Here is a 21,811-nt window from a genome sequence, read left to right on the forward strand (position 1 = left end):
ACGTCCGCACATTAATTATATAATTATAAATTATAATTGATATTAAATGATTTTAATTTATCAACATATTGGATGAGACATAATTGTCAAAAATTAAATGTTTAACATACGTTTCTCCAGCTACCTAATGCGAATTTTTAAAATTAATTCGATTTTGCAAATTATCTAACATTATTATATGTACCCACTTAAACTTTATTTTTTTAATTTCACACATTTCCTTTAGTCCATATTATTTCGATTACAAGTAGAATAAGTGGCGAAAACAGCATCACAGCTCATCGTTTATTTACGAAAAATCGTTCTGCGAGTTTTTGTGCCCTGCTTTCGTGTACTTATTTCTCCCATCTCCCTACCATAAAATGTGTTCGCATCCGAAATATCATTGTTAAGACGTTAACGTTCGGCTAGGCACAGAAGGAAGTGATTATTTATAGCATTCCGCGTTTAAATTAGTTTTCGAATGTTTGTGTGTTATTTTCGTTTTGCGCGCCGGGCTTACTGGAAGGGTCGATTTCAAATTGTACTGCGCATCGATCGCACGGGAAACGCGTCGCCGATGGTGACCTGCCGAATATATCAGGAAAATATGAATAATAATATGATGCGCGAATATAAATACAATGGGGTTGTTATAGTGTGTGTATTCGTTCGTAAAATATAACACAAACGATGATGATATTATTATTACAACAACAACAATAATAATATTATGCACTCGGTCGGAACGCCACCGTTGTATATTGGTTGAGTTTCATCGTTATTATTATTATGTATATACACATAAGTACATATTGTATTATTGTACGTGATTTATGTCCGATTTGCGAGTTCACAGGATCGGTGGGGTGGAAGGGGGAGAGAATCGAAACGAATCGATCACGTCGTCGACCACAACAACGATGATTTATCGGCCAATAATTCCTCGTCCCGTCCGGTGCAGCTTAATATGCTCGCGTGTTTTTCTTTTCGTTTTTCCATAGTGGTCGGGCAGTATACCGCGAGTGTATAATAATATTTATTACACGGCTGCGGTATACCGTTCAAAATATCGTAGCGTTAACGTGCTATATTATAATAATATAATATACAAGTAGTAGCGCACTATATTTTCGGTAATGTTTTTGCGTTCCATCGCTGATTATTGTTGTCACAGTTGTATGAAGGTACTTGTGAATAGTGAAAACGCGAACCGTTTGTTCGTGCGGTTTTTATACTGCAATATTAGAAAGTGGTAACGCCGGTATAAACAAAATCTGTACCTACCTATGTTATTTTTCTGCATATGGCTGTGGTGTACTAAATGTCTAAAACTGTAGTTTATTGTTACTACGCACTAAATTACTTGTACTTAAATTTTTGAGTTACATTGAGTAGCCGAGGACTTGCAGGTCGCCTCAATTTAGCCGGATAGGTCAACCTAACAACTGATAAGTCTTTAATCTTAAAATACTCTAATATTTAATACACCTTTAATATAACACATCAACGTTTAAAATATTTTAACTGTCAATATCGTCCTTAAAATATCAAATGCATCACCATATCAATCCTTACAATTTGTGTAAATATATATGTTACGTTTATGTACATATTAACGTATGACTTTTTGATATAAATTAAAATACTATAAACGAATTAACAAATAATTCATTCATATGCACGAAGCACACGTGGTCCTGTACTATATATTTCTCTATATTCTTGAAAATAAAATAAATTATTTCATTTTCACACGAGAGTTTTGTTTTTCGTTTTTATAAATAATTTATTCTCTTACTGAAAAAATAGCGGTTAACCACTCTTAAAGTAGTCATATTGTTATCAGACTTATTATAGTGGTCTACACCAGAATAAATATAATACGATGTATGTTGGTGAATCAACAATTTTTCGATATACTGCTATTGCTTGTATCAACGCGGTACTACACGACCAATATTATAATAATATATAATATTGTATAACTTGCCGACCTCTATTTTTCGATAACATTGTTTAGAACTTGATGCGCTTAATTAAATTGTATTATATTTCTACTATAGTACCGTACACTACGCAAGTTATTCGCATTATTTACATCGCGTGTAAACATAAAAAAAAGTGAGAGAAAAACCGAAGCCGAACGACACTCAACGTAACAGTCTCCAAGGCACGCGCATATTATATATATATTATATTATGTATGTATATAATGCAATGGTAGGAGGAGGAGATACCGTTATTATATACGGTCGTAACGCTTTCCTCTCCTCGCCACCAACAGCTCTTCGCGTTCGCTAATATAATAATATAATTTATTATTTACTCGTATACCACGCGCTGCGGAATAGTTGCGACGCAATATATCTCTCGTAAATAATATATACAGGGTGAATCACCGGGAATGCTACCCCCATTTTTCCTTTATTAATGTATTTATTCAACTTCTAATTTTTGGAATTTGTAAGAATTACTTATACTTAAAATATTTTTAAACATAATTTGATTCTTTTAATTCTTTTTATTACTTAAAAAGAATGACTTATGGCCATAGCAATTTGAAAATTGACCTTTACCCCAGAAATTGTGAAACAGACGACTTTATATAAGTGTATAATAAATCTAGATGAAATGTTATTTGTACCTATCTATACCTATTTTATATTTTTGTAAAACTGTTTAAAAATCATTATCAATAGTACTTATATCTATTTTGATAACTTAAAAACATCTGACTAAAATTTCAATCGACATTTGAAAAAAAAGATTGCTTCTCATTTGAATAAGAAATAATTTTGAAATGGTATAGAAAAGTATTTTAAAATACTGGCATTAGGCTCATACTTAAAAATTTAGGATTTGAATAAATTCATATAGTGAGCATACTTGGTGAATCGCTCTGTATATTTGAGTGCTTTATTTTTACTCCATTTTAATTATAATTATATGATTTTTTTTTATCAAAATTAGTAAAAAAAAATTAAAATTGTCGAGAACCCACACACACACGTCGAACAAAGTTCGATAGTTCTACCGATGACGTGTGCATTCACGACCTCGCGATGGTGCAAACCTCTCTCCGACCCCCGCCGACAAACTCGTCCAGAAACGATTTTCGCGCGACACGCTATTATGATGACACGATTATAATAATATTAAACATGACGATGTACACGCGCACCTCGCCCGCGTCTGCCCTTGGGACAAGCGCACCACACAACTTTTCCGATATAATATTATATTATTGTGTAGTATATTATAATATACGTGTTTCACGGCGATCGTCGATGGCTGCAGTGGTGCGCTACGAGTGCTCATGATAAATTCGACGAAAACTGTCGTTCCGGCGGCAGTATGAATGTATGATTATAAATTATAATTTACCGTCATTATACTGTTACGCATGAAGTCGACCCAGTGAAATTGTTTTTAAAATCTAAATTTTGATCCTACATATTCTCATCCATCGTTACTTATTAGTTATTACCATATGCATATTAAATATATGTCATAGTATAGAACTATAGAGCCCGTCGCTTCGCAGATAATTTATGAATTTCTTTTCCTTTATTCCATTTTGTGACAGTAATCGGGATGGTACTTTTTTCGTATTTATAAAACATCACAAATATTTGAACATAATATGTAATTTGAAAATTGACTATTTCATTGCTCAATATACAAAGTTCACTGTTAAATTGTATCACACGAAACACTTAAACTTTGACTGTACTAGCATTAGATTAAGGTATACCAATATGGGTACCTACTGGTAAAACAAAGGAGCCATAATGTTTACTTGCGATACCTCGAACCTTTGGCCCTGCGATTCAACCGCTCAACTATAACAACTATGTAGCACCTGCGTATATAAAAGTCGTGTTTATGCATTTTTATTATTATTTTTCAAGACGCGTGCCGTGTTATTATTACGCTCTCGAGCACTCGACAAACCGATCGATCGGCCTTCATATAATATAATGCATTATAATATTATGGGTATATTGACTCCCCACTAGTCACTTGTAGCTGTATACGCGCAGTAGAAATACTCCAATTTAATATAATATGAGTTATGACGTATGTACGTAAAATACATCGCGGATCGCAATTGTTGTAGTTATTATTATTATTATTATTAATTATTAAGATTAAGAATAACGTTAGGTATAGATATAAAAAATAATAAAAAAAACTTCGATCGTGTGCGTGCATGTGGCGTGTCTAGAAAGTTTAGAAACTTGTTATATACCTATACGAACGAACATACAATATAATACATATATATATATATATATAAAAGGAACATTTACAAACTTTCTAGACATACTACAATAAGGGCTTATAATATATATATACTTTAGATTATTATATTAATCGACCGATTGTTTTAGGATTCGATTGTCGGCGTGTTTTATGACAATGTGTCTTATATTTTTGTGTTTTGTTTAAAGGACGTCGTGGGTTATTGCATGGAAAAACTTGAGTACGCTCCATCGGTGGCTGACAACGCGGGGTACACGCCGTTACACGAAGCGTGTTCACAGGGCCATTATCACATTGCCAAGTTGTTGCTTCTGTTCGGGGCAGATGTCAGCGCCAGCGCTCAAGGAGGCATACGGTCAGTACCTATAATATGATATGTATATTTATATATAGAGTATATTTTGTTATCAACGCTTTAATATAATGCTGTGATGTGTGTATATTGTATATATATATATATATACATATATTCATTAATTATACTTAATTTAAATTTGTATTACGTTTTATTCAATGACTTGTTAAAAAGCCAAACTTTTGAACCACAGTCAAATTTGTTTCTACAATATTTTTTATTATTTAATCGTTATATAATATTTTATTACCTATGCATATTATGAAACTGATGATTGCGTATGTACATAAGATAGTGCTCTCTTTTACCCTTATGTTCAGTGTTAGGGTTAATACTCGAATTGTATCATTTATTTCTAAAGTAAATTTATCATTTTTTTTCAGGCCTCTACACGAAGCTGTAGAAAATGGAGACGTGCACCTGGTACGTTTGTTACTCAGTTATGGTGCCGACCCGCATTTGGCTACGTACTCGGGACAGTCGCCACTGTCTTTAGCCACGGACAAACAGACCAGAATGCTACTGGAACATCATGTCAACGACGTCCAAGGTTATGGTAGCGCGTCCGTGTGGAATTTTGATGACTCTACACTGACCCGTAAGTATTATATAGTGTATAACCTGACCTAACCATAGTTGGTGTATCTATATATACCACCTCTACCTATTGCATAGCTATTATGGCCCATATTTCGTACAAATATAAACAGCTGACCGATGTTATACATTATAATTACATATTATCTCATTATCTCGTTGAGTTTTTACGTTTAAATTTGAAATAGCCATTTCATACATCACATAATTATATATTACAATACACATATATGTACATTTGGTTCTAAATGTAATAGTGTCTATGTATAATATAGTGACGTACTGATGTAGACTTGAACGTGATATCATATGACATGTACCTGTTGTGTTTATGTCACGCGTATAGAATATTATAGCAATTAGCAACAAGTTCTCAAAACTTTGTTGTAACGTTTTATCTCAAAAAATACTTTCTAACACAATCCACTTGCAAAAGACATTTAGACATGTATTACAAACTTTATGTATGTGTATGATGGAACATATTTTCATAATACGCGTCTAAAACAGGAAAAGGGACCTGAATGTTACGCGGAGCAGTCATTTAAATTTCTTCATGTACATAAAGATTGTATCTCCATTTAAAAATGTTGCACCATATACTTCTTTCAGTATTAAATATTTAAAATTCAATTTCTTTAATATTCTTGGCTTTTGTCTTTTAATTAAAAGGTATTCTCCGAGCGTTGCGCGTCATAGGTAGACAACAGTCGATAAAAAAAAATAAACTAAATAAAGTGATGTGTTTGAACAATAATTTCAAATATTTACATTAAAAAATACTATTTTAGTATAACAATATTTATTCTGAATTTCATATTCTGAAGCATCGTTTTCTAGAAACTTTGATTTCTAAATATTGAACAGAGAGACATTATATTACTTAACATTTATAAACGTTTATAGTCTATAATCTATATAATATAAATGAGTGGTGGGTAGAAAGCATTATGTTTGCTCCACTTCTCTGTTCATTTAACTTGTGATGATTTCAATATCTTATGTTTATTATTTATACAGTTAATACATCAACATTTTCAGAAAAATAAACTACTTCCGATATATTATGAAATTAAATTAAATAGTAGCCTTTTAAAAAAAACAAAAACTACTAATATGATAAAGAAAAATTATGTACTGTAAACAGTTTTATTTGAGTTTTTTTTAATGCTCTACCAAGTACTTTGAATCATTTAAAGGCAATCAGGTTTTTTCTTCTAAAATATAAAAGTTGTTTGAGATTTATTTTATTAAGGTATTATCATAGTGTCCCGCGTTATAAAAATCTCCATGTATACATCTGTGTTCTGATTATTAGTAGAACCTTATTGGGACGCGGAAAGAAAATCTTACGTATTCTGTTATAGAAGGTATTTTCCTGTAGATTTGCTTCAAGGCTTTTACTTTTTACTTTTAAAATGATGCCGAACCCGTATGTTTTGTCTCCGTCTTACAAAGTGTACAATAATATACTCGTATAGCAAATTTACGTTCAACAAAACCAATTTAATGTTTTCAATATTAGAGTTTAATTAACATATAATAAACTTCAAAGATATACATATTATTAAAGTATAAGAGTACTGATGTATTAATTTTAAACGAGTTATACATATATTGTGTAAAATATTATTATACGTTATAACCCAACTCGAGCTTTCTTAAAGAGAGATTATTTCATTTGTCTGTATGTGTTTACATCAATTATGTCAAAAATAAAAACAATATCACGATTTTAAAATTAAATTATCTACAAATACCCTCGTATAGATGCCCCGTGGATAATATCCATACAAGTCACACTTACGTTATCCAACCTATAATCGCGCAGTCAAATAGCATATTTATCTAATCCAATACCTGTTGCCCATGTGGCGTGCTTTTTACAGGTGAACCAGAGGACGTAGATCGACTGCTATGGTGTCTGCCGCCGGCCCCGTCACCGGCGCCGACCGATGACGGTCCGTCGTTCGAATTCGAATTCGCCGACCAATCGTTGCCGGACGTTTACAAACTGCCATCCTACGAGAGTGCTGAAGATCGGACGGACGACGACGATTGGGTGCTGTTCGCGGACGTTTCGACGGCGCTGTCCGTGAAGACGGCCGACGCGCTCGTCAAACTGTTGGACGACGAAAACGCCGTGACGGCAGTTCCGGCGGACCGGTTCAAAGAGCGCGCGGTGCTCCGGAAATCGTTGGGCCGACAACCAGTCGCGGTGCCGTCCGCCACCGCAGCCAGTAAATCTGGCGCCGCCGAACGTCCGCCCAAAGACGACAACGACTCTTTAGCCGCGAAGCAAGCCTCGTCTACGTCGTCCACATCGGCCTCCGCAGTCGTGTCCACTTCCTCCACAGCCACCACAATCTCCACCGCGGCCGCCACTACGAATACTACTACTACCGCAAATACTACCTCCGCCGTATCCTCCTCCTCCACATCGACATCCGGTGACGAACAAATACTCTTCGTCCGTTACGACCGCAAACTCAAACAGCTGTTGGGCGTGGACGTGTACACAGTGAGTTGACGTCGTCGTCAGAATTACCATCATCATAATCATCATCATCATCAATAGGCGGCCGTGCGCACACACACACAGGACGAGTTACCGTGTTATGTTGTTGTTTTTATTATTATTATTTTTTTTTCTACTACTAAGTTTAGGAATTGCCATTTGACATATTTTTCGATTTTATGTTTAAGCAACATTTCTTTTTGTACTTAAATAAGTTACCCAACTGTTTTTTTTTATTTCTTATGACGCATTTTGAACAAGTTGAAAAAGATTGACAATTTATGTTTTGGTTGGTTAGTTTTTTAAAATTGGACACATCAACCGAACCAGCAGACGTGTTTAGTATTATTTAAAAAAAAAAAATTATAATTTTGTTATTTTAAATGATTTTGGTATACCTCTTTGTTAATGTTTACATTAAGTTTTAATTAATGTTTATTATTATTATTATTATTATTATATTGTATAAAAATATAATATTTACTTTTTTTTTAACAGCTGTTTTGTTTGGTATTTTTTTCCATGTGCTAATATATATATTACGTGCAATTTTATTATACAATTATTTTATTATTATTACTATGATTATTATTTTATTATATCTTTTTTTTAGCAATTTAAATGAATTTAAAACGCGACTTATTCGCTTGTAATTATTACAATTCTTAGCTCATTTTGTTTCTATAATGTATACAATTTAATATAATATATATATATTTATCGTATTAAACATTCTTTTTTTGGTGTATTGTGATGTTTAGATAGGTGTTCTATACTTTATTTTGGCGTGTTTAATTATCTACAAAACAAAATTATGCCTAAAATAGTTAAATTTAATATAATATATATACTTACATAATGTTTGTGCGTGTGTTTATACACAATATTATAAATATTCAATTTTGTATGTAATTTAAAAAAAAAACAAAATCTCTATGTATAATTGTCTAAATCGTATATTCATGTTTATAGTTATAATTAAGTAATTTTAATTATATATAAATTAATTAAAGAACAGCAGTTGTACATAGTTTATAAATACAATTTTTTTCTGTTTCTAATAGTTGTATTTCTGTGCTTATCTATTCACTATTGCCATATGGACTTTATGTGTTATCCTAGTCGACGAGTGTAGCAGGTAAACCAAACTACTGTCATTCTATGACCATTTAATCCTTTTTTGGCTTTTTCATTAGTTTGGAGACGACTCATGGGGGACTGATAATTTGATTTTTAAGTTTTCAATATTATGTAGGTATCACATCCACGTGTAATGTATATTAATGATTTATGTATAATATGTCTATGACAAAATAGAAAAGTTCTTGGAAAACATACCATTTTAATTGAGTTTGAACTTAACTGATAAATTGTTTAACATTTTCGATTTAATTGATTTAGATTGTAAATGAACATATTATGCTATGATGTGAAACATGGAAAATTCATAAAATATAATTATAGTTTAATTTTGTTTTACACTTCTTCAGTGTTCATCACAAATAAGTAATGAAATGAAATTAATAAAATCTCGTGAAAATTGAATACTGGTAATTAATGTACGTAATGTTATTACAATTGACTATGGCATAATCACTAGACATCTATCGACAATAAAACAAATGAGAATATACACCACATATTATAACAATTATTAATATATTCAATATTCATATTATACAATTATAAAAACACTGCAGCAATTTAAAGAAAAATGTGACTTGAAAAACTTTTAAATTTAAAATACATAAACAAAAAGTAAGATGTTTAAAGGTCATATGATATGGTATTATATGGTGTGACAACTGAGCTCGATTTCTGTGAAGAGCAAATAAATGCTTAATAACTAAACAACAATCAACAGATGATCCTACTCACTGTTGAATATTTACTTAAAAATATAAAATAAATAATAAATATTTGATTGAGTTTATTTTAACTATATAAAATCAATTTCTATACATGATACATCAACTATATTTATTTTTGCTTACGTTTATTACTATTTAGTTTAAATATTATTTTTTTCTGGACTCCATTGTGTTCTGAATAGACAACGTAAAAAGAATAAAGACTGATTTATATAGAATTAAACTATTTTTAGTATACCTTTTATTGAACTTTGATAAGACCTATGTAAGGTACTATTTTCTTTTCCACCAGAATCCAATTTATTACCTTCTTCTAAAAATATTCAATAACACAGCATTATACGTACATACTAATATTTTATCTTTTGATTTAAATTAAAAAGACATCTTCATGAATTGAAAATTATGTAGGACCTACCAGTTTACCTCGAGGTAACCATACTTAACTACCTATTGTATTATTATGGATCACTTATAGTACTATTAATTCTAATCTTTTGGGATCTATTGAAAATATTTGATTTGAACCAATACAAAAATGTGCTATAAGTTAGATGATCATTGATCAGTTATTGCTTTTAATCTCTATAAAACTTAGTCGTAAGATTATGACTGATTTTGTTTTTACGAAAATACCATTTTTGAAAAGAACATTTGTTTTATAATTCTTGTATTATATAAACAGGGCGTTTATAGGACCCTGGAGAGACTTCAATTCCTTGAACTTAATGGCCGAGTTTTGACATATAGGTACTGGATGAGGTCTAAAATCCCTTCCTACAACCTAATTGCCAATTCTTCTGGATCATTTATTTCCCAAATTGATACGTTCTTGAAGTCTTGGAAATCATTTCCACAGACATTTACAACAATTGGAAATTATTTTAAATAAATGTTCTTATTGCTCTTCAATCGAAACTGTTTTTAAATTATTCTTTCAATTGATATTAAATTTATTAAATTATGTCCGTGATTGTGTTAGCCGATAGTTAGAAGATAATTGTATGCATACACTAAACTTTACAGTTTACATGACGTTATAATCAGATAGTTCAAAGTTCAAACCTGAAAAACATGTTCATATGGAAATAAATACTAACAAAAATTTGAAATAAATTATATATATATATATCTATATACCTCCTACTTACAAATAAAATATTTATGGTCTAAAAGTATAACTCACAAATCTTAATAAATAATTATATGATTTTATACAACACTAAAACTTATAAATTATTTCTTTGTTCATTCAAAACAAATGTAAAATTAAACATTTTATGTTAATGTGTGATATAATATATCAATTAAATAAAAATCTATAATGTATTAAAATTATGAAAGTAAAATTGTACAATTTTCGTACAAATAACATTCAGCTTATTGACAAATATAAAAAATCAATCAGAATATTTTCACTACAACTTAAATAAACGTTAATAGTTATTTTAAAATGTATATTTGTACATTAAATATTACACACGAGTTCTTTTCTGCGATTTTTTTAAAATGTGGGTTATCAGTGGTGGGGCAATTCAAATATTAAATAAATAAAATTAACATTTACTATTAGGCTAAAAGTTACATAAATAAATTTAGTTTTTAAATATTCTAACGATAGCATAGTTATAAATCGTGTTTTGGTAATTTTAGTAAATAAATAATGTTCAAAAAAAAAAACAAACATAATATTATCAAATATTTAACTTAAACAAAATTGGTACAAAATAAATTGTTCGTTATAATATACTCTCAGATCTTTATTTTTAACATAATTGGCTCTTATCAATTATACATTCATATTATGGCCTCGTTTAATAAGTAAGGTAATAATTTGTTTCTCAATTAAAATTAAAATACAAGATGAAATTAGAAAAAATAGAAAGAGCCAGCCTAATTGACAGTCTATAGTGAATATTCTTTGGGTTTACTTCTTGATACGTGATTTAACGATATAATGACCGATTTTGATTGTGATGAAGTAATTAAAATTAGTAGATAGTAGTAATTTAATGTCTTTGTATGCGTTGTTGGTTTACCCTACTACTGACGACTGACAAACTTCGCGTACAACCACATTAATATTGCCTTAAGAGTTATTTATTTTGACTCGAACGGAAAATTCTACGTTACGGTAAAATAAAATCGAAATTATGAAAGAATTGCAAACGAACGATAAAAACAACATATAAGCAGCCATGTTTACAAAACTAGAACGGATACGATAAGTTGTCGGCGGGATAGAGGAAACAAACAGAAAATAATTACAATAATAATAATAATAATAATAATAATAATAATGGTGGCGGAGAATGGACGAGATCATCATGTGTCAAAATCGTCTTCTTGTTGACTGGAAAAATATGAAACGAGCCCGCCGAATTCGCTGTCCCCGCCAGCCACGGCCGACTGCTGCGGCGGCGGTGGCTGTTGGTGTGCCGCACCGGGCAGCAGAGTGTGTTCGTGCAGCGGCGGCGGAGCTACGACCACGTTTCGGAACGGTATCAATGGTGGCGGAGGCGGAAGTGACGCACCGGCCGCAGCGTAATCGATCGGATACGGCGAGTAATTGGTCGACGACGGCTGTGGCGGTGGCGGCGGCGTCGACGTTGGCGCCTGGTATATCTGTTGCACCTGAGGCTGCGGCGGCGGCAGGTAGGCGGCCGGCCCGGTCATCTTATTGACCGCCGTCCGGTACGGGACGGGCACGGCGGAAAAACCAACGTCGCCGGCGGATCGCGGCACCATGGTCTTGAACACCCCCGCGGCCCCGGGCACGGTCACGGGCGGTCTGACGAATGCGGGTGACGGCGGGACGACGGTGGACACCGTCACTTTGGTGGCGTCCGGCGCGTAAGGGTAACCGGCACCTCCCCCGTAATCCACCAGAGGGTTGGGCGACGGACACTTTTTCGGCTGGTGCTGGGGCCGTTTGCGCTTGTCCGGAGATCCGTGTGCCGGGTCCACGGCGGACGGCGGCTCTTGTTTGTCTAGTCGCTGGACAACGGCCGGTGCAGGCAACAGTCGTGGGTGTGGGTTGTGATGTGGTTCGGCGACCGGAAGATCAGATGACGATGATGACGCCGGTTCCCTGATCACAGATTGTACAACGGCAGGCGGCGGCGGAAGTTTCGCGACGTTACTCGGAGCCGGAACCGATAAGGCTTTCGCCGGTTTTGTGTCAACTTCTTCCTCTTCGTCCTCGTCCTCTTCTTCCTCGTCTACAGCTTCATCTTCACCAACGTCATCGTCGTCCTTCTCCTCTTCATTACTGGCCACCGCATCGTCTTCTTCCACTTCCAAGGTATGGTCTTCGTTCTCGACTTCTAATTCTTCGTCGTTCAATACGTATTCGTCTTCTTCGTCACTTGCTACTTTACGCTTTTTCGTTTGGACTTCCTAAAGAAAAGTTGTTTCATTATAGTATTATCCACTATTGTTTACCAATAATTATATTATATATTATAATAAAATTTTACCTCTTCAGAATCGTCGGATTCAGCGTAAGTTATCTGTCGTCCTCTTGTCCTTCTTTTGGGTTGGCCGTCTGAGTCTGAATCCGAATTCATACCAAACTTGATCTAAGTACAAAAAAATTTCTAAAAATTTCTTCCAAAAACAAATTGCACATTTATTATTTATATTATAATATAATATGTACCAACCGTAGATTTTTTAAATTTTCTAGCACCATTATTTTCACTGCGTTTTCTTTTAGACCCTTTGGCGGCTGGTTTGGATGATAATGACGAAGAAGAGTAGGCGTTAGTACGTTTTTTTTTTCTTTTGCCCCATGTTAAGTCCTCTTCTTCACTATTCGATGAATCTGACCAAGGTCTCGATCTTTTTTTTTTGGAACGTTGATCACTTTCTTCACTCGAATCGTCATTGACTACATTAACAAAGTTGAAACATGGTTATAATGTATAATATTAATCACTCACCAGTAGTTTATAATAATGACATGTTTAATATTTTATTGCTTACTAAAATCGGGGTCAACTACATTTTTGCGGTTCCGCACAGACCGTCTAGTTGGCTGTGGCCGTCTTTTGACAGAATCGTCACTATACTCGCTCAGATCTTCCTCGTAATCATCGTCCCCATCTCTAAAATTTACAAACATCTTTTCCTTTATAAACAGATATTAATTAAATTTTAATATTGGACATACGAAGGTCCTTTGAAGTCTTCGTCTGAACCATCGTCTGAACTGATATCTAGGTTGGTGAGCTTTTTTGATTTTTTTCGCCCCCTCAAATGCAACAGAGCAGGAGCTATTGGTGAATCCTCTCTATCCTTATCATTTTCATCGTTATCAGAGTCATTGTTTTCATCATTATCATTTTTGTCAGTTTTCAATTCAGCAAATTTTTTTGCGGCAGATTCATCAACACCAGTCTCTTCCTAAAAATATTAAAATAATAAGTATTATAGAAAACTTTTATTTTTATTAAACAAGTTCTTACTAAAATTGCTTCATTGATCATATCATCATAATCATTGAAACGGTAACTGACATTAGCTTGTCGCCTAGCTCTTAAAGTATACAACGGTTCTGAATCATAATCTTCTGATTCTGATTCTTCTTCATCATCTTCAGAAGACTGATGTACTACAGGTGATTTATCGGATTTAACTTCTTCTGTTTTTGATGATATAACATTTTGAAGACTTATTCCAACATATGCCAACCGTTTACGTCTCAATTCTTCATTTTCTCGTTTTTTAGATTCCCCATCATATTTTTTTAAAGTTTCTTTTAATGCATTCAATAGAGATTGCTATAAAACAATTAGATGTTGAAAAGTAGTAAAAGTAGTTAGGGAATATAAATATACTAACATGACGACATGGTGGACAATACCAGTCACCATCAGGAATCACCATAAGTGGAGGGCGGAGACAAGACGCATGCCATCCTTGATTACATGTATCACACAACAAAATCCATTCAGGTTGATCACTTTTGTTACATTTTTGACACATATCGTCTTTTAATGGTTCTCCTTCATCTGTTCAAAATTAAAAAAATATATATCATTCAGCTTTGTTTTATAAGAAACAGTCTGCATATTAATTTATAATACATAATATTCATAAAAACCTTTTTTATGAGCAGTTCGCGCTCTTTTTTCAGGCAAATACTCTTCATCTTCGTCATTAATATCTGATTCAGGAGAAAACTCATGGTCTGAAATGTTAGGCTCAATTCCAGGTCTAGGAATTTCTTCCTCTTCTTCATGATCATAATCTTCAAATAATTCTATATTGTTTTCGGAAGAACTGCAAATATTGTAAATGATTTTATAAACAACAAAAATGTTGATCCAATAATTTAATATAAAAATATTCACATACCTAGATTCAGAATCAACATTCCAAGGATTTACCATATTGATTTTCTTCAAAGAATCAGCTTTTCCTTTCCTTCTTTTCTTTTTGAATTTTTTAGATATAGGGTCTTCTTCGTCTTCGTCATCAGATTCTTCTGCATTTTCCAACTAAATGAGATAAATACATTTTTAGCATAAAATATAAAGTTGGTATACACTTATATAAATTAATATACTTTTTTGGAAGATGTTGACCCTTTCTTTCCACCTTTATCTTTTTTCTTTGGACTCTTTAATGGTATATCAATATCATCATATTGTGTAGCAGGAATAAATTGTTCTTTTATCTTTATTTCAGCAATACGCCTTGATCTACGCACATTGTCATCACCAGCTGGTTCTGGAAACACTGTCACTTCTTCTGATATAGTGACAACTATTGAGATACAAATTTATGTTTTAATACAATTCCAAAATTAAGTGATTGTTATAATAAACTATAGATTATTTTGATGTGAAAAAAAAAATAAAACATACCTTTCTTTTGACGAGGTTTGTATGGTCGTTTTACTTTTTCTTCTGTAATGCTTTTATTTTCTTGCTTGACCGTAGTAACTTTTTTAGCCCTTCCTCTTTTTCCTAGTATAAAAATATTACAATAGCAGTTTTAAATAAAAATTAAATTAACCTTATATAACTAAAGAATGAAAGAAAATTTATCTTAATAAATATTTACCCTTTTTCCGTCCAGGTCTCCCTTTCTTTTTTGGTGTTTCTTCGGCTACTTCCTCTTCATCACTTTTATTATCTTCTTCAAAGGTTTGATCTACAACTACGCTATAATCAAACTCTTCTTTAGCTGAAATGATAAAAGCAAAATACTCATTATATTCATGTAAATAAAATAATATTTATTAATTATTATGTAATAGACAGTCATTCAAAACAATAAAAAAATAAGTTGAAGAACTGAAATCAGGCTGTAACTAGTGCGTTTATACACAATAGTGATAAATTATTAATGCTATAAATTTGAAAGAAAGGATAAATTATCACATTCAAAAATTGGTTTTAGATAGACATTTCGTAGTTTCCAGCAATTTATCTCTAAGTTTGAAAATGGCTGAAAAACAAGCTATCAAAGAACTAGTTACATTTAATTTATAATTAATAATAATTAATAACTCTCCTTGGAACTTTTTAATTGTTTAAAGAAATGTCTAAAGAAAAATAAAAATAATAATAATATATTCAAAACCTAAAAATTGTAATAATTATAAAACTAAATCAATACTTACGACTTTTATTAAATGTTTCTTGGTTAGTTTCATCAGAATTTTCACATGTACCCTCTTGAACAGGAGAAGTATCAATTTGCTCATTAGAAGATTTTAATATATTTTCCTCATCATCTTAAATAATTTTAAATATGCATTATTTCATCATTAATTTTTAGATTGTGATAACTAATTTTATTTCTATGTTTAACTACCTTCAGAGTTAATTTCTATTTTGAGATTTTGATTTATTACATCTTTATCAAAATTAGTTTCTTTTTCTTTGTTTTCTAAATTCTTATCATTTTTTATTGATTTGTTGATGACATTTTTATCTAATAAAAGACATTTGAGTAAAAATATAGTAAAGTAACAAATATAAAATGGTAAATTTAAAATTTTGATATAAATTTTACACACATAAATATAAATAATTTCTATTAAAAAAATATAAATAACTAAATATTTATCTTACCACTGAGTAAATTATCAACAGCACTTTCTTCTTTAATCTCCATTGGGGATTCTGTTTTTAATGTACTATTTTGTACAGATAAATCATGCACAAGGTTGTCGTCTTTTTTACATGGGGCTCTTTTCAATTCTTCTAAATTTAATTTTTCTTTATTATGAACACAAGTATCAGTATCATTTACAATTTTAAATAATTTTTCTTTTTCTTTTAAATCTTTGTTTTGTATAGTTTCATCACAATTCACATTTAAATTGCCCTGTTTTATTTCATCGTTTATATATTGTTCTGTAGAAATTGTCGATAATTCATAATCCTTATCACTTTTTATTTCTTTAGTCAATACATCAATGACTTCCTCCTTTTGATTTTCTGGTACACTCGAAATTATGGGTGAAATATTTTTTTCATTTTCTATTATTTTATCTTCTTTTAGTACAGTTAAATCTTTCAAAACATTCTTACTCGTTAAATGTAATTCTTTTATTTCGACCTCAGATTTCACTGAATCAATTTTGTCTATTTCTAAATCAACATTAGATGAGTCAGTGTTAGGACATTCCGACATTTCTTTAACATCGTCCGATTTTTGTAAAATATTATTTAAACTATGTTTACTATTAAAATTTTTTGGACAATCTATATTTACAACAAATGGTTTTTTTTTCTTTTGTTAAATGATCTAGTTGTTTAATTTCAGTATTAATATAATTAATTGGTTGTTCATTTGCTTTAACACTATTGCTAACAATCATATCAGTGTCAATAATATTACTTATGTTATGTGATGTTTTCTTAGATTTATTAGTATTTTGATTATTGTCAACTTGTTTAGGGATTTGAGGACATTGATCGACATTGTCTGCTAAGGTTTGATCATGTGCTTTACTACTACTAGCAATTGAATTTATTATTGAGTTATCACTTTTAGTGTGTTTATTAAGATCACTATTAGAATAAGTAGCACTAGTTTCTAAATCATCAGTAATTTGTTCAGATACTTGTTTATCTGGTTCATTTTCTTCAACTAAATTATCATTTGGTTTTTCATCATCAATAATGGATTTATTTTCCAATATTTGATCATCTGATATAGTACTCTGGTCAGCTAAATTTGATACTGATGTATCTAATATGCATGCTTTTTGCTCAACTACATAAGAACTTGGTTGTTCATTAATGTCATCATATTGGCCAACTGTGTTTGCAAATGATTCATTTGCTTTGATTGTTTCACATCTATTATCTAGTATTTTTTCTTCATCACTTTGACTGCTTTTATTTGTTGTTAATTGTTCATTTAATTGTATTTTATTATCGAGTGTATTGGTTTTAATAGGTTCACTTACTATTTTTGGTTGTTGATCTATTTCCTCTTTTTTATTTTCTTCTAAGTGTTGATCAATATTGCACTTTGGGTTTTCTTTGAATTTCACACTCAGATTTTTTTGTTCTTCTACTTTTGTACTTGTGAAAATATCAGAATTAGTAAGATCTGTAGGTAGATCATTAGTTTGATCAACTTCAATTTTGTTGCATTCAATCTTGTGATCTGCATCATATGTATTTATTTTGCTACTGATTTGTGGTTGCTTATCTTTATTGTGTGCAACAATTTCTGTCATATTGTTTATCTGAGACTCTTGAGGTTTACTATAACTATCAAATGATGTTGAACCATAAACATTTGTTGTATTATGTTTAATACTAGTTTCAGATTTTGTAAAAACTTCATTAGCTTTACGTTCTGTGATCTGAACTTCTTCTTCGTGGACTTTAATATTAAAAACTGATTGTTTTGAAACATTTTTACATGAAAATTCATCTAAATTTAGAGATTTAATGCTATGTGATGTTGTAGTATCAACTTCATCCAATTTTTCACTTTTATTTGTTTCTTCATCATTCTTTTTATTTGTACATAATTCCTCATCGGTTTTCATATTTTTATTAAGTTCTTCAACTGATATTTTATTTTTTTTCGATTCTTCGATATCTTTGTTTGATTGGACAACTTTTAATTTACTGTCATCAATACAAGAATCTTCTCCATTAGAAACATTATTAAAACATGGTACAGAATCATCACCAAAAAAAAAACCAGTTTTAGGAACAGAAACAATTTCTTCTTTGACTTCTTTAGATGAACTACAAATAGCTTCTATACTCCATAATTTTGGTTTTTTTACATCTTCAATTTTTGATGTATCATTTTGAGTATTTGTTTCATCAGGATTACCAGTATCACATTCCTGTCCAGAACCTTCACCTTTCACAATCATCACAGATTCTTCAATTTCTTCTCCAACGATAGGAATATTACATTTATTAGATAAATTGTCATCTTCATTTAATTTTCTTTTGAAATTAATAGGTTTATCAAGAGGATTTTCTTGTGAATCTAATTCATTTTTTTCTAATTCAACATTAGTTGATTCTGTAGTACTATATTCTTTTTTGTTATTTTCAATAATAAGAGAGGGTTTCTCAGGATTCAGACTTGAGGGTAATTCATTTTCACCTTCTGAACCAGTTTCTATACTATTACTATCTTCAATATCATCGAGAGTATTATCTTTTGCTCCAGATAATTCATTTATAAGATTAACTAAAGTGCTTCGATCTCTGAAAATATATAGAATATATAATTTGAATAAATATATAAATAAAAAATTAATAAAAAATTTACTTTGCTACAATTTCCCAAGTATCTTCATCAATATCTTCTTTGTAAACTCGGAGATTACATGCTCGATCAAACTGCACCCAATATGCTACACCTGATCTATCCCAGCCTAGCGGTTGAGAATGAAGTGTAGAACTTTCTAATTTATTTATTTCGGACTTAAATTTAACATTACTGTCAAATTGTGCTTCAAAAAGAGTCTTGTGAAAAAAATAAAAATTATATTAAAAGATTAAAAAATTAAATACTACATTAATATATTAAATATATTACTTTTAAAATCCTTAATTTTAGTTTTACGGAAATTCCTTTGTATCCGTAGTTTTCTAATTCCCAAAATTCGGGTATAGAATATTCTTGACAAAATTTTAAAACTGCTCTTTCCCACTTATCTGCATTTACACTTTTTTTGACTCTGCGCAATAACTTTATATGCAAATCAACTAATGCATCTGGAACTAAAAACATCATTTTCTGTTAAGTAATTTTCTTTTAAAAAGGGAAATTCAAATCTAATATCTAAATCAAATTAATTGAGTACTCATCACCAATAATACAAATGGCAAATAAGTTTAAAGGAAATAATTTTTATTTGAGCTAGAAATTCTAATAACTCAGATTATTTACATAATATCTTTAATTCGATACTTTTTTTTAACTTATAAATCTGTACATTTAGCCTTTAAGAAAAAAAAATATACCAGATTACACTGCATTTAAATAAAAATCCACCCAATCTAATTTTCTTAATAACCAACTTATTATAACAATTTTAATTATATTTCCATATTACATAAAATATCTAGTACCCAAAATAATTTATAATTAATAAATTAATTTTAAAATTAAAACTGATAACAAATTTTCTTATCATACTAATCAACTTATGATTTTGTGTATATTTTCATATTAAGTAAAACTATAAACATTGGAAAATTTTACTAAAATTTCTCTAAACACACGAAATAATTATTCCGATTATTGTTAATAAATACTCATAAAACATTAGCCAATATTAATAAATTGTTTGAATAAACACACAAATTACATAAAAATCAATAATATACCAAATTTTATCAACTTAAAGTTCAATTTTTTAATGTAAATATCAATATTTATACATAATATATTTGTATGTACATAATATATATTTATATATGATATACCTAGTTAATAAAACATTTTGTAAATAACACAAATGTCAATGTTATTAAAACCACTATTGATTTATGAAGTGTTTAAAATAAATTTATTACAAAATTACATTTGTTGTTGTTCACATTGACTTTATTTAATTCAATGGAAAAAGTAATAGGTATAATTAACATAGCCTAGTTAAATATTGCTAACATTGAATTATTTTATACATAATACTTATTGTTGACGAGTTAATAAACAATTGGTGTGTATAATGTGTATGTCTGATGGATAACATTGACATAATATAAGTGTTTGATTAAATGAATAGAATTAACTAATTAAGTATCTGATTGAGTAGTACGGTGTATGAATCGAAAACTAGTGTTGGACTGTATATATTGAGAAATGTTTGTACTTGTATATATATTATGTAACGTCGTTTAACAGTGTGCACAAGATAGTTAGTGACAATAGATTATCGCGTTTACCTTCAGTAGTCTTTTCTAACATTTCTTGTAACTCTTGGAACGTAGGAATAGTAACACCACAACTGTCTCCGAACCGTTCGCAGAAAGCAAATATAACCGCAAAGTTAGGATCCGATGCGCACACGTCCTGTGCCTCAGCCACTGGTGAAGCGGTCATTTTAGGATTCGGCAATCCAACGAATGACGAAATTACATTGTTTGGTACTCTGAATAAGGAATTTGAATTTTCGCGAACCAAAATCAAAACATAAATAAAAAACAAAACAAAATACCTATCACAAATACGTCCGCCACCATTTTGATATCCCACTTTTTGAACCGGAAAAAAACAGTGCTGCCATGGATACAATTACTAGTTTCACGCAAGATACTTCATGCTTTTTTTACTACTTGTTAAATAATCAAATAATAATAATAATATTATTATTTATTATTGTTTGTTGCATAATATTGATATTGTAATTGATATAGTGCAATATTTAGTTATGCTAACACGTTTCAATTGTCCACAATTGGCACGATTAGTGTATCACTGTACCGAGTGCACTAGTGCAGTACTGCAAGTTGCACATAGTGGCGTACCTGAAGCTCTGCCGAGGGAGGGGCAACTTTAAATAATTTCGAAATTAAACAAAAAAATCGTAAACACTAAACAGATTACACGTCAGACCTCAGACACCTGACACAGTAACTATCGCTGATGAAGTAACGAATAACGATTTACGATACAACCCGTCCAGTCGTCCTCATTTCTCACGATCACATCAGACAATTATTCCTGTCTCCTAGACACCATATTTTATGTGACTGGCCATATTGTATA

General features: G+C 31.0%; 2 protein-coding genes across 4 annotated transcripts in view; one reads left to right on the plus strand and one right to left on the minus strand.

Moving 5' to 3' along the window:
- LOC132930999 (protein piccolo-like) overlaps positions 1–8,779 on the plus strand; it is a 133,574-nt gene extending 124,795 nt beyond the window's left edge. For all 3 annotated transcript variants that reach the window (XM_060997160.1, XM_060997162.1, XM_060997161.1), the window contains 3 exons: positions 4,437–4,603; positions 4,987–5,201; positions 7,090–8,779. In XM_060997160.1, coding sequence (XP_060853143.1) covers positions 4,437–4,603; positions 4,987–5,201; positions 7,090–7,730 — 1,023 coding nt within the window. In that variant the 3' untranslated portion in view covers positions 7,731–8,779. The remainder of the gene's footprint in view (positions 1–4,436; positions 4,604–4,986; positions 5,202–7,089) is intronic.
- Positions 8,780–10,694: 1,915 nt separating this feature from the next.
- On the minus strand, positions 10,695–21,278 carry LOC132930998 (remodeling and spacing factor 1). Its single transcript, XM_060997159.1, is given in 19 exon segments — positions 10,695–12,988; positions 13,069–13,170; positions 13,255–13,481; positions 13,577–13,698; positions 13,764–13,996; positions 14,059–14,373; positions 14,435–14,604; positions 14,697–14,875; positions 14,951–15,093; positions 15,162–15,361; positions 15,463–15,564; positions 15,662–15,784; positions 16,224–16,337; positions 16,418–16,537; positions 16,678–17,345; positions 17,347–19,299; positions 19,364–19,560; positions 19,634–19,818; positions 20,989–21,278. Coding segments are annotated over 19 exon segments (6,384 nt in total). The 5' UTR covers positions 21,146–21,278; the 3' UTR covers positions 10,695–11,914.
- Between the last annotated feature and the right edge of the window lie 533 nt (positions 21,279–21,811).

This window comes from Rhopalosiphum padi, chromosome 4 (genome assembly GCF_020882245.1).
Source record: "Rhopalosiphum padi isolate XX-2018 chromosome 4, ASM2088224v1, whole genome shotgun sequence".
Classification (NCBI taxonomy): Eukaryota; Metazoa; Arthropoda; class Insecta; order Hemiptera; family Aphididae; genus Rhopalosiphum; species Rhopalosiphum padi.